Here is a 22,066-nt window from a genome sequence, read left to right as displayed (position 1 = left end):
GCCTGCACATGAGAGGACCTAGCCGAAGGCACAAGAGGAGAAGCCGCCTCATGACTCCAAGGCACACAAGGTGCATGTAATCAAGGGGAAATCCAGAGATCATGTCCAGTGAGGTTTCTTCCAGAGGTGAGGTGCCATGGTGGTGATCCAAATCGGTTTTATTTCGGAAACTCTCATCATTTCTAAGAGGCATGTCATTTCTGGGGAAGGTCATTCTATTCTCCATGTAAACGCCATCCTGAATGCACTTTTCGCATCCATGGTAGCCTGTGTGTCCTTTGACCTTTTTTAGAAATGCACGTGCAGGTGCGTCACAAACCATCGAGGTAATCTTTAGTGTTAACTTAACTCCCTCAAATTCAAAACCCTTACCCAATTCTTTTATTTCACAGATGAAGTCTTGGAGATACTCATCCAGTGAGCTAGGTTTACCAGCACCACAAAATAAACCTATTGTCACCGGTTCTTCCTGCACCAAGTTTTGAACAGTTCCGAGAATAGGCCAGAATTGAGTTGCTGAACTCTTATAGAGAGGCAGACCATCAATGTTCACTTGGAGCTCCAAATTGCTCATGTTTCTCAGAATGTCCATGTTCTTGTAGAGTACCCCTGAAATAGATTGAAGTAGGCCAAAATGATAGTACTGGCCACCAGCCTTGTTCTGTATTTCAGATCTGTTGGAACGCACTGTTCCTAATAGTGTCCTGGCATCTTTTGGCAGATTCAAATCATGCTCACGGAGGATACTGAGTAATGAATTTAGTGCCACATGTGTTATTTTATGTTTTGTTGCCAAGTCATCATCCAGGGAACTTGGATGCAGTTCAGACTCTGTGTCTGAGTCTGTGTTAGATTCACTACTGTATGAAGCATGTGCCATGGTGACGCATTCAGGCTCATCGATTTGGGACAGACAATCCATAAATTCGACATTGTCATCATCAGCGGTGCTGCTTGTGTCACTTTGCATGCTACCATACTCCTCCCTCCAGGATGGTGATGATACTGCTTGCATTGCCTGCAGTTGTTTGTCCACCTTCTCTTTGGCTTTTCTTCGCAATGTCCAGTACGATTGTTTTTTGCCAGCCATGGTGCTGAGACATTAACAAACAAAGTACATTGTACTAACCTGCTAAATGCAGTGGTTCTCAACTCCAGTCCTGGAAGCCCCTTGCATTGCACATTTTGGATGTGTTCATTAGTACATATGATTCAACTCGTATAATAGAAGCTCTAAACAGCACGATAGATGAGAGAGACATCCATAATGTGTAATTTTGTGGGTCCCCAAGATCAGAATTGAGAACCAATGGCTTAATGCATTAAAGTCAATGAGTACATATGAGCACATACCTTGTTTTTGACAGTGTGAACTGTGGCTACTGTCGTTGAGTGAGTGCTGTTGACTGTAGAGAACTTTCTGTAGTGGGGGAAACAATATAACATTAACTGTCAGTTTTGTCATTTTATGTATTGAACCTAAAGCTTATTAAACCTGTGTGTGGTCACTACTTTTTAGATGATGTTTATTAATACATTTAATTCAATTAGTTACTTTGTGACTAAATTTTGGTTGTCAGGTTTATCTCTACTTCTAACTAGTTGATGAATGTTGGTTGAGGGTTAAGAGAACTAAACTGAAGAATGGTTGGCCAAAATGTCATTGTAGTACTCCTTTGAATGTAAAAATATATTTTGATCTGCCAAATTTTAATGTCACGAGACAATTTTTTAGCGCAACAAGCTTTTGAAGGAAATTTTTTTTTGTTTCGTTTTGTTGTTTTGTTTTAATAAGTGCATTTAATGAAGCTTTTATAGTTATGTATACAAAATCAATTAGTCTTTAGTCTTTTTAGGGCCCAAGCACAAAATGTGCAGGGCCCAGTTGTTTTCCTGTAATTTGTCATATCACCAGAGCATATGAACAATCACATTTGGTACATTTAATATTTGAAGAGTTTTATTCATTTACTAGTTGTGGCTCATGTAAATCATGGCCACGGGACATTTTTGACCAGTTGGTAAAACATAAGTTTGAATTGAGTGCCGTTATAAAAATCTGCAGGTGTTTGTGTTGCATGAAAGTTCAATTAAAATTAAATCAAAGTTAAAGATGACAACAAAAAAAGTTTATTTTCTTTTCTTCACAGTTGAAAAAAAAAAAAAACGTTATTTTAAAAGTCATGGAGTGGGGTGTGGTTTAATTTCTGGGAAGCACGTGCCAGTCTCTCCTTCACTTCTTGATTAGAGACGACACGCATGTACGCCATGCAGCACACTCCGCAGGTTTCATTACAGGTAGGTAAAATAAGTAAATTCTGTTTCATGGCATTGTATAGTATGTTATCAATGTTTATAACAATGTTTTCATTGTTATAGTCGGGGGAACGGGGCCAGCACATCCGCTGAAGCCGGAGTTTCAGCATTAAGGTAACCATTTTAACTATGCATGACCTAACGTTAGTGCAAGGGTGACCAATCCTGCTCCTGAAGGCCCACTGTTCTGGAAAGTTTAGTTCCAACCCAAATTAAATCTGAAACCGCTAATCAATATATTTCTAGGCATAATAGAAACTTCCAGGCAGGTGTGGAGACCAGTTGAAGCTAAACTCTGCAGGACCGAGTTTGCACACCTCTGAACTTGTCTACATAATGATTATCGCATGTTCATATTGTTTTTTTCGTTAGTTTAGTGTTTATTAAACTTAATCAGTGCAAGCCTATGTCATCCAGGCCGCTGCTAAAGCTTATGTTACTTTTCTCAGCGCTGGTGGGCTAAACCAATCATAGTTATCGAAATAGTGCAACGCTTCAAATTTTCCCGCCCTGATCTGTGGTTGGACCATGTCGGTTAAATGGCGCTCATGTAAACAGGACGCTGTCAGTCAGTCACCGCTGTTTTCTCGGGGAGATTCGGAACCGCTAACGGTTTTTCGGTGAGGCGGTTATTATTGTATTTGTAATTATTATGGTATTTAGTTGTATCTATTATATTGTTATTAATTTCAACATATGCTATGATGTCAAAAGGCTAATTAATACTTACCAACAACTTGCTGACAAAATATACAACTTAAAGCCGACTTAACCAAATAAAACTTTAAATATGTAAAAAACGAACACGTGATTAATAATAAACAGGAACGCTATATATACAAATGTTAGTATTTACAGATTACTGAGGTAAATTGCGAAAGAAATGTTGAGGGGTCAATAGGTCGAGTGTACTGTAGTAAATCACAACGGTCATCTGATATGAATGAATAACGGTAATCTGATACAAATGGTTTGTGGTCACGTGATTTATGAATGGCCTCGCGACGTGTCACTGAGCTGGATGCAGGAACAACCCCAATGGCACGTAATGAGCGTTTAGTAATGTTACTGTATTTATAAAGCTTAATAAATGTTTCTTCTCCACACATCCACTGGAGAACCATACTCGTATGCTTTTTTTGTATGTGTAATTTTTGTGTTTTTTATTTTATTTTTTTTATTATACTTTGAATGTTAGGTGGGTGTTCACCCCATGCATTTTCTTGCTCGTCTGTTTTTTATTTTGTATGTTATGTAATTTAGTAATTTTTCATGAGATTTTCATATTTAATGACTGGCTTAAAGTAGATTCTTTTAAGGAGGTTCAACTTTCTGACATCAGGTAAAATATTATCTTATTATTAATTTTCCAGGCATTTCTGATTCTAAGTTTGTCAAATGTAGCACAAGGTTGTTGTTTTTTTTTGGTTTTTTTTTTTGGGTAATGTTAAAATATGCTGATAGAAATTAAGTTCCTAAATTTCATTTATGAAAGCCATTGGAGGTCATGTACTTGAGACTTTACCATCTGTTTTAATGTTTATTCTGCTTACCTGATTCAGAAATCTGGCCTGATGTTTGGCTGTGGTGCCTCCATCATCCTGACACTCTTCGGCAACCGGTCTTTGTACGGAGGCCACCATGATTGGCCATCTGAGTTCCATCATTTTGCTACAGGTCCAGTTGTCTCTTCTCCCACAAACTACATTTTCAGGTACAATATAATGTTTTTTTTTTTTTTTTTTTTAAACTGCAAAAACGATGACTGTATTTTATCCACAGATTTTCACCGTACAAGAGTAAACCAGTCAGGCGGTCCAAAAATTGTAAAGTTGGTTGCTTGGCCATTTTTAATTTTCTCTTTTTTTTTTTTTTTTTTTTTTCTTTTGAGTGATGACCTTTGTATTGGTATTGCAAAACCATTAGATTTTTATTTTATTTTAACCACGGTGGCTGTGCTTGTCTCATGGCTCACAACAAATTGTGGCTATACAGACATTTCTAGAAGCCTCAGTATCTCAGCTCGGTATGGTCCGAGCTCCATGAAACACAAACTGATCTTTAGAGCACATTACAAGGTACATGTACATATTAGGGGTGTAACGGTTCTCGTTTAACAAAAATAAACCGTACCGTTCTCCACTCACGGTTCGGCACACATTCGCACTGCGGTTAATCTCAAATCATTCTGAATGTTATCTGTAATATGGTTTGGTAAAAAAAACAATGTTTTGAGTTCTGCTAACTTTTGTTCCTCACAGTTCATTAGTGTGTTGCGGTTCAGCATGGCAGTGGAAGGAGACAAGCCACTGATAGAAATCATAAAAATATCCTGTCTGGGAACATTCTGGCTTTATAACGTTACAACAGCAATGGTGAAAAAACATGGACAAAACAGTCACTCTTTGTAAACTTTGTTCGATACGAGTGTTTGATTATTCAATTTCTGTACCTGAAAACTACTGTTAAGACCTTAAAATCTGAAAAGCACTGCTTTATTTAATTTATATTTTTGCTTTGTATTTATTTGTGCTACTGCTTGTAGTTTGATTATTTGTACTTTTCTTTATTTTTATTTGACAGTAGTCTTTTTTTTTTTTTTTTTTTTTTCCCTTTTTTCTTAACATAGCACATACCGAAGAGTACCAAAGTGGTGACTACGGTGACTCAACCATGATACAGACCAAAACATGAGTAATTTCAACCATTACACCCCTTGTACATATATAAATATTTTGCACCTTGTTTTTCCTTACACCATGTCTACACCAGACAGCAGCATTTCAAATGTGTCAGATAGCAAAAGTACTGTTAGGCTTACAATTTTTTTTTTTTTCTCCCCTTTACATCAGACATGTCCTGCGCTTTATTCTCATTTATGCATGTTTTTTTTTTATCGCTCTAACATGTCAATAACTTTAAGTAGCTTTGCGCGGCATGGATATATTTACATACCACTATAAATGATATAGCAAAATCTTCGTTGGTAGAGACTTTATATTGTAACCACAATATATTATCCTACCGCCCAAACCTAAAAAAGCTTATGTGTGTCAGTCTCAATCAGGGGCCAGTGACCACCAGAGGGTCTAAGCAAATTCAAATGGGGACCATTGGACCACTTGAGATGGATTAACTCAAATATGACCAATAATATTGTAAAGCAGATTTTGAGCTGATCTCCTTCATTCTGCTGCTAGCTCACCACAACCACTGGGGTGTACCAGCTGTGGAAAGTGCAGGCCAAATCTTGGGTGTCCACCTTCCACCACCAAACTTCTTCCCACATGTAGACAAGGTAATGAATTGTTTAGCAGACTATTGGTATACATGAATGTTTTATTCTATTAGGGCTGCAACCAGGGATTATTTTAATAATTTAATTATTTCTCAGATTCATTGGATAAAAAGCAACATTTTATTTTTTGTGTATATTTGAAAAGCAAGTTATCATTCCCAGTGTTCAAACTGAATGTGGTGTGATCATCTGTGATTCAATTGTCCGCCACATCCATGCTATCTCAGCTAAAGGTAAGGTGCGCAGTCACTGCTTTTCCTGGTGCTCGTGTTCTTGATGTTGCTGCGCAGGTATCCGCGATCCTGAATGGTGACGAGCATCGGAGCTGTAGTGCTCGGGGGTGAACGACATCAGGCTGCGGCAGACAGGTTCTGAAGAAGGACTTCAAGAGCCTGATCGCGACAGTATGCAGCACATCGTCTGCAATGAGGATCATCGTGTCCGGAAAGCTTCCGACATACTGACGTGGACATGAAAGGTTCAGTAGATTATTTGCTTTAAATGAATGGTTAATGTCTTGGTGTAATGAACAGAAGCTGCTCTTTGTAAATAAATAATTGGAATCTTTTCTGGGAGCGACCTAGGCTCTTCCGTGCTGATGGCCCTTTATGGACGAGGAGAGGCTGATTAATTGTAGACATTTTAGAATAGCATTTTTATGACAAAATCTTAGTTACTCAAGGAAGATCATTTAAAATCAAGCTAAAACATCACTCAGTAAGCCACAAAAATATTAAACAAAAATGAATAAAAACAAGTCAAGTCAAGTCAAGTCACCTTTATTTATATAGCGCTTTTTACAATGTAGATTGTGTCAAAGCAGCTTTACATTGATAACTGGTACATTGTTTGGCTGCACAGCATCTCTTAAAGAATAGTGTCAATGCAGGCAGATCAAAAGCACTGTTGAATATCAAATGTCAAGTCAAGTGTCCCCAACTAAGCAAGCCAGAGGCGACAGCGGCAAGGAACCCAAACTCCATCAGGTGACATCAGGTGGCAGACAAGTGGCAAATTGGTGTTAAAATGGAGAAAAAAACCTTGGGAGAAACCAGGCTAAGTCGGGGTGCCAGTTCTCCTCTGGCCAACAGTGCTTTGTTACAATTCAGGTTGCTATCATAAGTCCAATAGGATCGCAACATTAAAAGTATTTATTTCAGTTCCATCCAATTGAGGATCGTATTCATCACGCCGGTATGGACGGTTGTTGAGGAACTGTGTCGTGGCTGTCGTGTCGATGAGGCCTTCACAGGGGATGATCTAGTTGACTCAATCTCTGCTGATACTTCAGGGCTGCGTTGTGGTCGTGTCAAGGTGCAGGTCCTTGGTCTCACCTGGATACGGCCCGGATCCGGTTGACTACGGTGAACCTCGGGATAAACAGAAAGACTAATATTAGCGTAGATGCCATTCTTCTTCTGATGTAACGAGTACATCAGGTGTTATAGGAAGTGTTCCCGGTTCCGGCTGACCTAATTTATGCAGCCTAATAATCCTTTAACGGATTTGGAAATATAAATTGGTAATGTGTTATGTGTATGCCAGGTTAAAGAGATGCGTTTTTAGTCTAGATTTAAACTGACAGAGTGTGTCTGCTTCCCGAACAATGCTAGGAAGATTGTTCCAGAGTTTAGGTGCCAAATAGGAGAAGGATCTACCACCTGCAGTTGATTTTGATATTCTAGGTATTATCAGCTGGCCTGAATTCTGAGATCGCAATAGACGTGAAGGACTATAATGAATTAGGAGCTCGCTCAGGTACTGGGGAGCTAAACCATTTAGTGCTTTGTAAGTAATTAGCAAGATTTTAAAATCTATACGATGTTTAACAGGAAGCCAATGCAGTGTTGACAGAACTGGGCTAATATGGTCATACTTCCTGGTTCTAGTAAGAACTCTAGCTGCTGCATTTTGTACGAGCTGTAGTTTATTTATCAGGCGAGCAGAACAACCACCCAGTAGAGCGTTACAGTAATCTAGCCTTGAGGTCATGAACGCATGAACTAACTGTTCTGCATTTTTCATTGAGAGCATATGTCGTAGTTTAGATATATTTTTAAGATGGAAGAATGCGGTTTTACAGATGCTAGTAACATGGCCTTCAAATGAAAGATTGGTATCAAAAAGCACACCCAGGTTCCTAACTGACGACGAAGACTTAACAGAGCAGCCATCAAGTGTTAGACAATATTCTAGGTTATTACGTGAAGCAGTTTTTGGTCCAAAAATTAGAATCTCTGTTTTTTCTGAATTTAGTAGTAGGAAATTACTGGTCATCCAATTTTTTATGTCAGCTATGCATTCCGTTAATTTTGTGAATTGGTAAGTTTCGTCAGGGCGCGAAGAAATATAGAGCTGAGTATCATCAGCGTAACAGTGAAAACTAACGCCATGCTTCCTAATGATATCTCCCAAGGGTAGCACGTACAGAGTGAACAGTAACGGTCCTAGTACTGAGCCTTGTGGTACTCCATATTGAACTTGTGATCGATATGACATGTCTTCGTTTACTACTACAAACTGATAACGGTCAGATAAGTATGATTTGAACCATGACAATGCAATTCCACTAATGCCAACATAATTTTCGAGTCTATTTAAAAGAATATTGTGATCAATAGTGTCAAATGCTGCACTAAGATCCAGTAACACTAATAGAGAGATACAACCACGATCTGATGATAAGAGCAAATCATTAGTAACTCTAATGAGAGCAGTCTCAGTACTATGGTACGGTCTAAATCCTGACTGGAAATCCTCACAGATACCATTTCTTTCTAAAAAGGAACATAGCTGTGATGATACTGCCTTTTCTAGTATTTTTGACAGAAAAGTGAGATTTGAGATCGGCCTGTAATTGACTAATTCTCTAGGATCAAGTTGTGGTTTTTTAATAAGAGGTTTAATAATAGCCAGCTTAAAAGTTTTTGGTACGTATCCTAATGATAAAGATGAATTGACGATATTGAGAAGAGGGTCTATGACCTCTGGAAGCATTTCTTTCAATAGCTTAGTCGGTATAGGGTCTAACATACATGTTGTTGATTTTGATGATTTAACAAGTTTAGACAATTCTTCCTCTCCTAAAGCAGTAAATGAATTGAATTTTTCCTCAGGGACACTACAATGCACTATCTGACACGATACTGTAGTAGACGGTTGCATGGTTATTATTTTTTCTCTAATATTATCAATCTTGCAAGTAAAGAAGTTCATAAAGTCATTACTGCTGTGCTCTTTGGAAACATCAGAAGTTGAAGCTTTATTTCTTGTTAATTTAGCCACTGTATCAAATAAATACCTAGGTTGTGTTTATTTTCTTCTAAGAGTTTAGAAAAATAGGCAGATCTAGCAGATTTTAAGGCCTTTCTGTACTCAATCATTCTCTCTCTCCACGAAATACGAAATACTTCTAGTTTTGATTTCTTCCAGCTGCGCTCCATTTTTCTGGCTGCTAACTTTAGGGCCCGAGTGTGGTCATTGTACCATGGCATTGGATTAATTTCCTTAATCTTTTTTAAACGCAAAGGAGCAACTGAGTCTAATGTGCTGGAAAAGACAGAGGCAATAGTTTCTGTTGCAACATCGAGGTCTTCTAAGCTGTCTGGTATGCTAAGGCGATGAAAATGATCAGGAAGATTATTTATAAAGCAATCTTTAGTGGTAGAAGTCATGGTTCTACCATATTTATGGCATGGAGGCAGTTTAGCCGCCTTGACTAAATGTAGTATACACGAGACTAGATAATGATCTGAGATGTCGTCACTCTGCTGCAGAATTTCAACAGCATCAATATCGATTCCATGTGACAATATTAGATCTAAAGTATGATTACGACAATGAGTGGGTCCTGACACATGTTGTCTAACACCAATAGAGTTTAGAATATCTGCAAATGCCAATCCTAATGCGTCTTTTTTATTATCTACATGAATATTAAAATCACCAACAACAAGGACTTTATCTGCAGCTAGTACTAACTCTGATAGAAAGTCAGCAAATTCTTTGATAAAGTCTGTATTGTGTCCTGGTGGCCTGTATACAGTAGCCAGCACAAATGTCAACTTACATAATGTTACGTAAAGTACCATAGTTTCGAAGGAATTATATTTGAAAGACTTCTGACTAATACTGTAAATATTACTATAGATTACAGCAACACCTCCCCCTTTGCCTTTCTGACGGGCATTGTGTCGATAATCATAACCTTGAGGACTAGACTCATTTAAAGTAATGTAATCGTCCGGTTTTAGCCAAGTTTCTGTCAAACACAGCACATCTAGATTATTATCTTTGATAATATCATTAACAATAAGTGATTTTGAAGAAAGGGATCTAATATTTAACAACCCGAGTTTTATCATTTGTTTAGCATTATTATCTCTATTTTTTATTTGTTGAACATCAATTAAATTTTTACCATTAAATGGGTTTGGAAGTTTTTTGTTTTTACTAATTCGGGGTACAGACACAGTCTCTATTTGAAAATATCTAGGTGTAAGAGTTTCTATGTGTTGAGAGTTATCTGAATTTTCTGACTTCTGTAACGTGAGGCAGCTAGCAGACGGTCGGTTTAGCCAGTCTGTCTGCTTTCTGACCTGGGCCCCAGTTTGTCATGTTTCAGTTCTAAGACTATGTGCCATATTACTAGAGAGAAGAGCAGCACCATCCCGGGAGGGATGAATACCATCTCTTTTTAACAGGTCAGGTCTGCCCCAAAAACTTTTCCAATTATCTATGAAACCTATATTATTTTGCGGACACCACTTAGACAGCCAGCCATTGAGTGATGATAATCTGCTAACTATCTCATCACTCCGACGAACAGGAAGGGGGCCAGAGCAAATTACTTCTCCTGACATTGTACTTGCAAGTTCACACACCTCTTTAATGTTAATTTTAGTGATCTCCGACTGGCGAAGTCGAACATCATTAGTGCCGACGTGAATAATAATCTTAGAGTATTTACGATTAGCATTAGCCAGCACTTTTAAATTTGCTTTGATGTCAGGTGCTCTGGCTCCCGGCAAACATGTGACTATGGTGGCTGGTGTCTCTATTTTCACGTTCCGTGTAATAGAATCGCCAATAACTAGGGCACTTTCAACAGGATTCTCAGTGGGTGTATCACTGAGTGGGGAGAACCTGTTTGATGTTCTTATTGGAACGGAAGAGTGGTGTTTTCCGCGGCTAGGCCGCCTCACCGTTACCCAAGTGCCCTGCTGCGCGGGCTCTACAGCCGGAACCGAACAATGTACAGAGTTCACTAAGCTAGTCGCATCCAAAACAGTATCTGAAGCCCTTGCATTCTTACTATCCTCGATTAAAGTTTGGATGCGTGTCTCTAATTCTGAGATTCTCTCTGTCAGCCTGACTATTTCCCTACATTTATGACATGTAAATCCCTCGTCGCTGACAGAGAGAGCTATGGTAAACATGTGGCAAATGGAACAGGTAGCAATGCTGGGAGAGGATGACATGACTCACCGTGTTTGTAGACTGATCCGACTTACCACAGCTGTTTAAAGAACGCGTTGAAAAAGGAGCACGCGAGCGACTGTTAGCAGGTTAACAAGCTAGCGCTGCAAATGCAAATGCGTTGTAACAGCGATTTAGATTCAAATATTACAAGCTAGCGACGTCAGATTAGTGTGGTAGGCAATATTACATATAAGGTAATAAAAAAATAAGCAACAATGAATAAAAGTAAGAGATTCAAAACAAAGCTATACGGAGTTACAGACGCAAACCAATCTGAGCAGCGAGGCAGACAGGGTATGTGTTTTTGGTTTTAAAGGGATAGTTCACCCAAAAATGAAAATTCTGTCATTTACTTACAACAGCAACAACAACAAAATACTATGGGAGTCATGGGGCCTATCAACTGCTTGGTTACCGACATTCTTCAAAATAACTTCTTTTGTGTTAAGTAAAAGAAAGAAATTCATAGAGGTTTGGAACAACTTAAGGGTAAGTAAATGATGACACAATTTTCATTTTTGGGTGAACTATGTTCTTCTGCATCAGCGCTTTGCGAAAGAGCGCGCAAACAGAGATCAGGGGCACGTTCAAGCTCAAACCACTGCGTAAAGTTTTGCTACGGTTTCCAAGTTGAACGACATGTTTCCTGGAAACGATGTGCAACAAGGTTTGAGATACGTTTTCTCTTGTTTGGTGGGTGTGTCAAAAATGTCTCAACTGCCATAGGCCCTGTCCACACGAACACGGGTATTTTCAAAGCCGCAGCTTTTTCTATGCGGTTTGGCCGTTCGTCCACATGCAAACGCAGTATCCGGTAACTGAAACTTTTTTTGGAAACTCCAGCCAGGGTGAAGATTTTTAGAAACTCCGGTTATGACATTGTCGTGTAGACGGTGAAACTGGAGATTTGGCTAGTGACATCGGAGTGTGCACTGTTACGCCCTTAATTATGCAGAACTTTAAGGCTTCATATAATTTAAACGGATGAGTTATAAAAAAATTCACCCCCCTCAGAGTTGTCATGAAGGGCAAAATTAGCAGTATAGACCAAAACCACAATTTGGGACTCAATGAATTTCTGCTCTCTTTTGGAGCCTGTCCCTAGCGGCCAGTCGATGAATTGCAGTTTAAGTCACTTCCGTATTGGCTTCACAAGAAACTGGGGGAGGTTGCCGCTTGGTAAAACCATGCATCACTACACAGGGGGAAAAAAAAATGTTTACAGTTTAACGGAAGTTACACCAATAGTTCTTCCAAAGCGCTGTGGGGCGTAGGAAAAAGGTGGACAAACCTATGGAAATTATGAAAGATAGCCCACGTTTGAGCTCTCCTCAGGACGGCCACTTCTATTCACATGAGCAGATGACAGCTCTCTATTGAGACAGAATTTTGAACTATTCCTTTAAGTACAGGACCTGAATTATATATTTACATACCACTATAAAAACCAATGTTTCCCAATCACTGTGCTACGGCACACTAGTGTTCTGTGGAAAATTATCAAATTCCAAAAAAAAAAAAAAAAGTAAAAATAAATGAGAATATATAAATAATATCATCACGCTGTTGGGCCGAAACATGTATCTCTATATTTCGTCATTGTATCAGTTATGAGCTAATAAAATTTATACTATTGGTCATCCCTTAAAGTTTGGAGTCTGAGATCTCTGCTTGTTTGCAGTGCAAGGGTAAAATAAAGAACTGAGGTTTGCATAAGTACAGGATTTTCTCTACTCAAGAAAAACTGTCCATTAAAGCTAGTGTTTTTTGTATTTGAAGAGCCGAGAATTATCTTTGTCTTTGCCATCTAGTTGAAGCATACGGTTTTAAATATCCTTTGTGTAGCACTTGATCATATCATGAGGTTTTGATCATGAGATTTCAACAACAATGAAACGGAGCATCCATAAGCTACAATAAACTTTACATCCTGTATGTTGATGAAAACATAATGGGATGCACTTACTGTCTCAGATGCGGCTGTTCCCGTGACAGACAATACTTTCATTCGCTGGTCAAAAACTTTGTAACTCCATTTGAGCTTGACTTTCATAAAATGATAATATTATGACACGTTCAAGTGTTTGACCATAGCTATATAAAGCCACAATACCAACTTCGACAACAGCGTTTAATTAAATATAAGGTTTCTGCCCGACAGCGACAATATGTAAATTTGTTTTTATCACCAACAACATCATACTATGATATGGAAGCCCGTTTCCGCCACAATTGAGTAAAAAAAACATCATTCTGTAAGTCATAATAATGAGAAACTTTCTCAAAATTATGACTTAGTATCTCATTATATTGAGAAAGTTTCTCGTAATAATGACTTAGTATCTCATAATAATGAGAAACTTTCTCGTAATAATGACTTAGTTTCTCATAATAATGAGAAACTTTCTCGTAATTATGACTTAGTTTCTCATAATAATGTGAAACTTTCTCGTAATAATGACTTAGTTTCTCACAATAACGAGAAACTTTATCGTAATAATGACTTAGTTTCTCATAATAATGAGAAACTTTCTCGTAATAATGACTTAGTTTCTCATAATAATGTGAAACTTTCTCGTAATAATGACTTAGTTTCTCATAATAACGAGAAACTTTATCGTAATAATGACTTAGTTTCTCATAATAATGAGAAACTTCCTCGTAATAATGAGAAACTTTCTCATAATTATAACTTAGTTTCTCATAATAATGAGAAACTTTCTCGTAATAATGACTTAGTTTCTCATAATAATGAGAAACTTCTATGCATACGCAGAGCAGCGGAGCAGAAGGGCGTGGCACGCTAGCGACATCCGCTGGTCAAAGTCTCGTAAATGCGAGAACAGCAAACATGGCACGTTATGCAAAACAGTTGTTTTCGTTAAAGTAATCTGCAAAGTGCAGTCTATCTATAGTATCATTAAATAACATCAGTTATTATAAATTATTAGTATATCTTCAATACTTTTCCATGCGCATGAGAAGGTGGAACGCAAAGTGGTTTCCGTGGTAACGGTGAAAACTGTTGCATGAACGCGACGGCTTACAAAAATATCAGATTAACGAAGGAATATGACATGTATTCGTTAAGTTTAAGTGCAACGTCTTCATAAAATGTGTGGGTTTATGTGTTAACGTTAACACGTATTTCGCGGATGAGTCTAGGCTATTTGATGTGCAGGTTTGCCTAGACAAGGCGCTGGAAAGCTTTTCTAATATAAACCGGGTCCTAAAGCACTTGCCCAGTCATAAACCTTCATTCCAGTGATATTCCTACAGAAAACACCTTTTAAGATGTTTATGACTCATTAGAATGTATGCAAAAGACAGCTTTCCAGGTGAAGCGTTCTTTAACAGACTTGGATATGTAGGTGTCTGTTAAGGTCTTATCATTCCTCTATCTGTTTGAAATCCATGGATCACCACTCTGTGTTTCTGCTTTTTCATACACAAAAATACAAATGAATAAATGACTATATCCCGTCTCATATGGCTACTGATAATTTATCAATAATGTTATTTATTTAATGATATTATAGATTACACTTTTGCAGAACGTGCCATGGTTGCGGAGTTATCACATTTGACCAGTGGATGTCGCTAGCGTGTCACTGCTCCGCTGCTTTGTGCATGCGTAGAAGTTTCTCATTATTATGAGAAACTAAGTCATAATTACGAGAAACTTTCTCAATATAATGAGATACTAAGTCATAATTATGAGAAAGTTTCTCATTATTATGACTTACAGAATTATATTTTTTTACTCAATTGTGGCGGAAACGGGCTTCCATGCTATGACCTTATTGTGTTCCTACCTGAAAGCTCAAGTTTCACATTGAATGCGAGTACTACTTTTAATATATCATCTACTTTTATATGCCATTTGAAGCAATTAATTTTTGTGCAGTTTTGTTATATTTTTATGTAGTGATGTGCTGTGGAATTTATTTACTTATCAAAAGTGAATAAAGAAAGGTTGGGAAACACTGATATAAACAATATAGCAAAATCTTTGAGTAGACATTTTCATTGTCGCCATGATATATATTGTCATATTTTATATTTTGTCATACCGCCCAACCCTAAACTAGTGAAAAAGTGAGGGTTCCCTTTCAAGGGAACTCGCGCTGCATCAAGCGCTTTGGGAACGCCTCTGTGTGAATGCGTCGTGAAGCACATGTGAAATCTGTCCAATGGCGTGACGGAACGTCATAGGCGGGTGACGTCATGACCAGGAAACTATAAAGCACACCCAAACCAAACAGAGTTAGCTTCTGTGTCTTCAGTAAGCCCTCTCTGTGAAACTGTCTGTCTTATTTATTGTTGTTTGTCTCTCACGTTATTCAAGCACACATATCTATGACACTATTATGGCGACACAAGTGCAGCAATTCAGGCCGTGTGCGTCTCCTTGTCCTCGCTACATTCCGGCGGGAGATGCACACGAGCTTTGTGTTGTTTGCTTGGGAGTGGAGCATGCCCAGTCAGCTCTCGAGGGAGCTGGCTGTGTGCATTGCGAGCAGATGTCTATGAAGACACTCCGCTCCCGCCGTGCGCTTTTCGAGGAAAGCGGTTTGGCTCGCGTCCCGCTGCTGCAGAGGCACAGCGAAGGCTTGCGTTGTGGGGCTCGCAAATGGATCTTGCAGAGGGGTTAGAAACGGGCCCCGCCCTTTCTCTGCCTTTACCTGCAGGATCCAGCGCTTCATTTCAGGAGCTAGAAGCACGCTCTGCGGTTTCTTCTGCCCCTGGTGAAGCGCCAATGCTGCAGTGCTCTAGTTCTGAGGAACTAAACGTTGTCAGCATCGATCAGTGTGAAGAGTCGCCACCACACTCACAAGCATATGAGGAGCTCGTGGAGGTTGTTACTAGAGTGGTGGCCAGATTGAACATAAGCTGGCCGACCGAGAAACAGGAAGCCCGTCAGGCTGGTTTATTAGACGAGCGCTTTCTCCCTTCTCGCGCACAACCTCCACGCCGGGGCTTGCCTTTTTTTCCCCGACCTCCACACCGAGGTGTCCAGGCCGTGGAACAGACCCGCGTCCTTCCGGGTCTATAGTACTCAAACGTCCAACTATAGTAACATCTTAGGACTAAAAAGGCATGGTTATGGGGAGATGCCTCGGGTGGAAGAGACGCTCGCGAGCTATCTCTCCCCCGAGTCGGCAGCCTCCCTCAAAGCCCCGAAGTTACCCACTAAGCCCCTACGTACATCTTCTGCTTTAGTGGGTAAGGCGTACTCGGCAGCAGGTCAGGCGGCGACATGTTTACACACTATGGCCGTCCTTCAAGCCTATCAAGCTGACCTGCTTAAAGACCTTGATGAGGGTGGGGAAGTCAGTCGCGAGGCATTCTCTGAGCTGAGGAAAGCTACAGATCTGTCTCTCCGTGCCACCAAGGAGACCGCCAGATCTATTGGGCGGTCTATGGCAGCCCTGGTGGCCACGGAGAGACACCTTTGGCTCAACCTTGCTGACATGAAAGACCGAGATAGATCTTTCCTTCTTGATGCTCCGCTCACGCCGCCTGGCCTCTTCGGCGACCCAATCAACACAGTCGTCGAGAGGTTCCAGGAAGCTAAGAAACAGGCGGTGGCTTTCTCTAAGTTTCTTCCCCGCCGATCTCCGGTCTCTGGGACTGCTAGTCATAAGGATCAGTCCCAGCCGAGTACGGGCTCCTCTCACAGGGCACAACAAAAAGTGAGTGTTGCTTCCCGCGCCCCCCCGCAGAAAGACTGGGGGTCGGGGCAGCGCTCACAACCGAAGCCGTCCAAAGGAAAGGCGGATCTTAGGACCGTTATTATCCAGCGGAGGGCTTCGGGAAAAAAGTCCTGACGCCAGTGGTGTCAGGCTTCTGAGGGCAGTCCCCTCCGAGGCGGGTCCACCTCAGTACACGGTGACCGGCCCCCTGTTCTGCCAACCCTGTCACCTCGCGTGCTTCAGGGCGCAGCAGCTCCCAGCGAACGCATATCTCAGTGTCCACCCGGCAACGTAGTGGCGCTGGGATGTTCGCTCCCTCCAAGGAGGGACCAAAAGTGGCCAGTTTGGTTGCTCCCTGCCGGGTCGCCGCTTCAGGGCAATGGGCTGGTCACCCATCTAACACCAGAGGTCAGTCTCAAGAGACTGATTCCCTTAGTAGATTCATTGGCAGCGTGGAAACTTCTGTCAAACGTATCTCAATGGGTCCTGCGCACAGTAGAATTTGGGTACAGAATTCAGTTCGGGTTGCGACCGCCCAGGTTCAACGGGGTATTGTTCACCGAGGTGAGCCCCGAGCAGGCTCTGGTTATGGAACAGGAAGTACAGACTCTCTTGCGAAAAGAAGCCATAGAAAGGGTTCCTTCTCCCAGCAGGGAGTCGGGGTTTTACAGCCGGTACTTCATAGTTCCAAAGAAGGATGGAGGGATGCGTCCCATTCTAGATCTGTGCCTATTAAATCGCCCTGTCAAGAAGCTCAAGTTCAGAATGCTAACTCTGAAACAGATTGTGTTACAAATCAAGTTCGAGGATTGGTTTGTCACGATAGATCTGAAAGACGCATACTTTCATATATCCATCCTTCCTCAACACAGGAAGTTCCTGAGGTTTGCTTCGGGGGCGAAGCGTACCAATATCGGGTTCTTCCCTTTGGCCTAGCTTTATCTCCCCGCACCTTCACAAAATGCGTGGTGAATTACATAGATGACTGATTGATTCTAGCACAGTCAGAAGAGTTGGTGGTTCAGCATCGAGATGCTGTTCTCGCCCATATGAAGCGTCTGGGGTTACGGCTAAACGCAAAGAAGAGTGTGCTTTTTCCAGCTCAGAGAACCTCTTTTCTAGGCGTAGTTTGGGATTCAGTGTCAATGCAAGCCCATCTGTCGCCAGCTCGCATAGAGGCCATTCTCACAGCCGTAAACAAGCTGAAGCTAGGTCAGTCACTCACTGTGAAACAGTTTCAGAGACTGTTAGGTCTGATGGCAGCTGCGTCCAACGTGATACCTTTTGGCCTGCTGTACATGAGACCTTTGCAGTGGTGGCTTGTCGTCGCTTAACGCTAACAACGGATGCGTCCCTCACCGGTTAGGGGGCGATCATGAGTGGTCGCTCGGCTCAGGGTCTGTGGAGGGGTCATTATCTTTCCTGGCACATAAACCAGTTGGAGATGATGGCTGTGTTCCTGGCACTCAAACACTTCCTCCCAGATCTCAGGGGCCATCATGTGTTGGTCCGCACGGACAACACAGCGGTGGTCTCTTATATAAACCATCAGGGGGGTCTGCGGTCGCGCCCCTTATGCAAGTTGGCACACCAGATCCTTCTGTGGGCCCAAGGGAAGTTGCTGTCAGTCAGGGCAGTTTACATCCCAGGGCGTCTGAATCAGGAAGCAGACATCCTGTTGAGGCAGGGGCCGAGGCCCGGGGAGTGGAGACTCCACCCCGAGGTGGTGGAGCTCCTTTGGGAGCGCTTCGGGAAAGCGGATGTGGACTTGTTTGCGTCTCTGGAAACGACCCAATGTCCTCTATATTTCTCCCTCTCACATCCAGCCCCCCTGGGGTTGGACGCTACGCCTTTCCCCCGATTGCTCTGCTTCCGGGAGTTTTGGAGAGAGTGCGCCAGGATGGGGTCCAGTTGCTCCTAGTAGCCCCGTTTTGGCCGGGCCGAGTATGGTTCTCGGACCTTATGTCCCTCCTCGATGGCTCTCCCCTGGAGATTCCGATCAGGAGGGACCTACTCTCGCAGGCGGGGGGCTCAATCCTTCACCCCCGCCCGGAGTTGTGGAAGTTGTGGGCATGGCCTCTGAGGGGGCACAGCTCATAGATTCCGGTCTCCGTACTGAGGTAGTGGAGACTATGCTCCATTCCAGGGCTCCCTCCACGAGGAGGCTGTATTCCTTGAAATGGAATGTTTTCTCTTCTTGGTGTAGAGAACGTAACTTTGATCCTGTTAACTGCCCAGTCGGTACAGTTCTGGAGTTTTTTCAAGAAAAGTTTTCTTCTGGTTTATCTCCTTCGACGCTAAAGGTCTACGTGGCGGCCGTTGCGGCTTACCATGTTCCTTTAGAGGGTGCTTCTCTTGGCAGACACCCATGGTGGTTACTCGCTTCCTCCGTGGTACTCTGAGGCTGAGGCCTGCGGCACGTCAGAGAGTTCCCACTTGGGACTTGGCCATAGTGTTGGAGGGCCTGTCTACTGCTCCTTTCGAGCCTATCGAAGAGGTTCATGTTAAATTCCTCACTAAAGACTCTTTTCCTCCTCGCTATCTCTTTGTTAAAGAGAATTGGTGACCTACAAGCCCTTTCGGTCTCTCCCTCTTGCTTGGACTTCGCGCCAGGCATGGTCAAAGCCTTCCTCTTTCCTCGGGAAGGTTATGTCCCTAAGGTCCCCACTAATGTGGCAGGCCCTATTATGTTGCAGGCCTTTTGCCCTCCTCCATTTCTGGATCCAGACCAGGAAAAACTTCATTTGCTGTGCCCTGTTCGGGCTTTGGATGCTTACGTCCACAGAGCTGCCCTGTGGCGTAAGACGGATCAGTTGTTCGTCTGTTTCGGGGCCCCACGTAAGGGGCACCCCGCATCTAAGCAAACCTTGAGCAAGTGGGTAGTTGAGGCTATCTCACTTGCGTATGAGTCTGCCGGTCTTCCTTCTCCACTTAAGGTCCGTGCTCACTCTACGCGGAGTATGGCGGCCTCATTGGCCCTGTTGTCTGGAGTTTCCCTCCAAGAAGTTTGTGATGCGGCGGGGTGGTCCTCGCTGCACACTTTTGTTAGGTTTTATAACCTAGATGTGGCCTCTACCCCGGGGTCAAGAGTGCTGGTGTCTTAGTGTGCGCTGAACAGTTTCACACAGACAGGCACTCAGTCTTATGGCGGTGTGGGTATCTCGTTCCCAAAGCGCTTGAGGTTTTGGATGAGAGTAAATATCAGGGAAAGGGAACGTCTCCGGTTACGTATGTAACCATGGTTCCCTGAGAGGGAACGAGACGCTGTGTCCCGTTGCCATACTCCCTGCATGCCTGTATCGACTTACTTCGACTTTCAGAAGCTAACTCTGTTTGGTTTGGGTGTGCTTTATAGTTTCCTGGTCATGACGTCACCCACCTATGACGTTCCATCACGCCATTTGACAGATTTCACGTGCTTCACGACGCATTCACGCAAAGGGCTTTCCCAAAGCGCTTGACGCAGCGTCTCGTTCCCTCTCAGGGAACCATGGTTACATACGTAACCTGAGACTTTTTTTTTTTTTCGACCTGTGTCTCCACAGTATTGTGATCACTGTCCGTTTTCTTCCATGTGTGCGATTGTTTTGATTATGAGAGCATGTTTTAGATCTATCAATCATATAATATCTCCTGCTCTTATGTATATAAAAATTGATTGTATGGTAGTCAGAGCATTGTTCAGTTTTATTCGTTACTCAGCTTTCACAGCAATGCTGGTAAATGAGCAAAAAATATAAATATTGAGAATCATGTTCATCAATCTGAATTCATTGGCACAGCTGTTGTGTGGTATCTAGTACTGAGGTTGTTCACAGGACTGTGTGCATGTTGCTGCTTTGTACATTGTGTTCACTGCCCAATATTGTTTGTGAGAAATAAGTATTTTAACCCACAGTAAACTTGTACATTATTTCTTATAAAATGCTCTAACATCTTTTCCATTTCTTTTCTCCACCAAACAGCTTTGGAGATGGTTCAACCTAGATGCACAGATCTATCGCTAGCCCAGCTTCATTCCCACATCTGGCACCCAAGATTCATTAAGTGCAGTCCATAACCAGTGTCTGCACCTTGTCCATTGCAAATGTTATGGAATGTTCTATTAGAGCTCATTATAATCTTTATTTGAGACTGGTGTTATGTAGAGGCTGTTGTGTGTTATGTTGTGAATAAAGTTCACCCCCCGTGAAACAGTTTCCCTTATTTGTGAGAATATTTTACCTTGATGCTTTCAGCAGTTCCTACATTAAAGTGTCTTTTTTTTTTTCTCTTTTTTTTTTTTCTTTTTTTTTTTTTTTATTGAAAGATTGTTTTAATGTTCAATCAACTTTGGGACATAATCAACTCTGGGAAGTTAGTATCATTAATTCTGTAAGGCACTATGAATCAAATGAACATTTGTGTAGCGTGTTTCCTCCAAAGGCTTCTTCCTCATTCCTCCTCAAACATCAACAAGGGTCTTCTTTGCTATTGTCACCTTTTGGCTTGCTCATTGGAGTTTGTAAGCATCATTATTTGGAACAAAATATGAATATGAAAATTGGTAGGTGTTACACTATTTCATTGCATGAGTCAAAGAACCATCTGACACAAAGCCATGGATCACCCCTTATACAGAGCATGGTAGGCTAAGAAGGGTCTAATTTATGCTTTCTGCATAACGAAATTATGTGAACCACATCTAATAAGCAGGTAGAATTAGTTAGTTTGAAACGAGCTTTACCTCAACTTGGCTGGCAATTTTTGCATGTATTTTTTGTCTAATGAGGGATCAAGCAAACAAAGGGTTAGATGAACAAACTACAGACTGTTGTGCATGATGGGTTCCAGAAAATGTTCATATGAGCTTGTATTTTATTAGTATTTTAATTTATATATACTGATTTGTAACCAGATTATGATGAAGTCACCCTTTGCAAATCATTTAAAGCATTTTAAAAATTAAATCCATGAATGCAGTGCTTATATGAGTGCTTTTCTGATTATTCTGAGCCGAAAGCAAAAAAGCTATTTAAGTGTAAGTGAAATATGTAAAACTAAATGTATCAGTGAAACCTATCAATGCAGAATCTCCAAAATAGGCATAACTGTACTTTTGTTGTTGTTTTTACACGTTATGTAGGCTACTCGTTGGGGAAAAATGCAACACAATATGAATTCGATGCTTGTCAAATTGTATGCAGATCAATGAACCATCAATGTATGTATTTGATATAATTAGTTTTATATTTCCGTGTCAACACTGGATGCGAACGGTGCGACGTGACTAAAG

The 22,066-nt window shown here is 41.4% G+C and overlaps 1 protein-coding gene and 1 long non-coding RNA gene across 2 annotated transcripts; one reads left to right on the top strand and one right to left on the bottom strand.

The window, feature by feature from the left end:
- The first annotated feature begins 2,161 nt into the window (after positions 1 to 2,161).
- Positions 2,162 to 22,059, top strand: LOC127508973 (uncharacterized). Its single transcript, XR_007929052.1, has 5 exons — positions 2,162 to 2,298; positions 2,380 to 2,430; positions 3,879 to 4,030; positions 5,517 to 6,092; positions 20,757 to 22,059. It is a non-coding gene; the product is annotated as an uncharacterized LOC127508973 (long non-coding RNA).
- Positions 6,378 to 11,648, bottom strand: LOC127508888 (uncharacterized). The gene has a single exon (XM_051887360.1). It carries the CDS (start codon positions 11,092 to 11,094, stop codon positions 10,228 to 10,230), a length of 867 nt encoding a protein of 288 aa, XP_051743320.1. The 5' UTR covers positions 11,095 to 11,648; the 3' UTR covers positions 6,378 to 10,227.
- Positions 22,060 to 22,066: the final 7 nt, after the last annotated feature.

This window comes from Ctenopharyngodon idella, chromosome 3 (genome assembly GCF_019924925.1).
Source record: "Ctenopharyngodon idella isolate HZGC_01 chromosome 3, HZGC01, whole genome shotgun sequence".
NCBI lineage: Eukaryota > Metazoa > Chordata > Actinopteri > Cypriniformes > Xenocyprididae > Ctenopharyngodon > Ctenopharyngodon idella.
The sequence above is the reverse complement of the archived record's forward strand: the minus strand, read 5'-3'. Positions and strand labels throughout refer to the sequence as shown.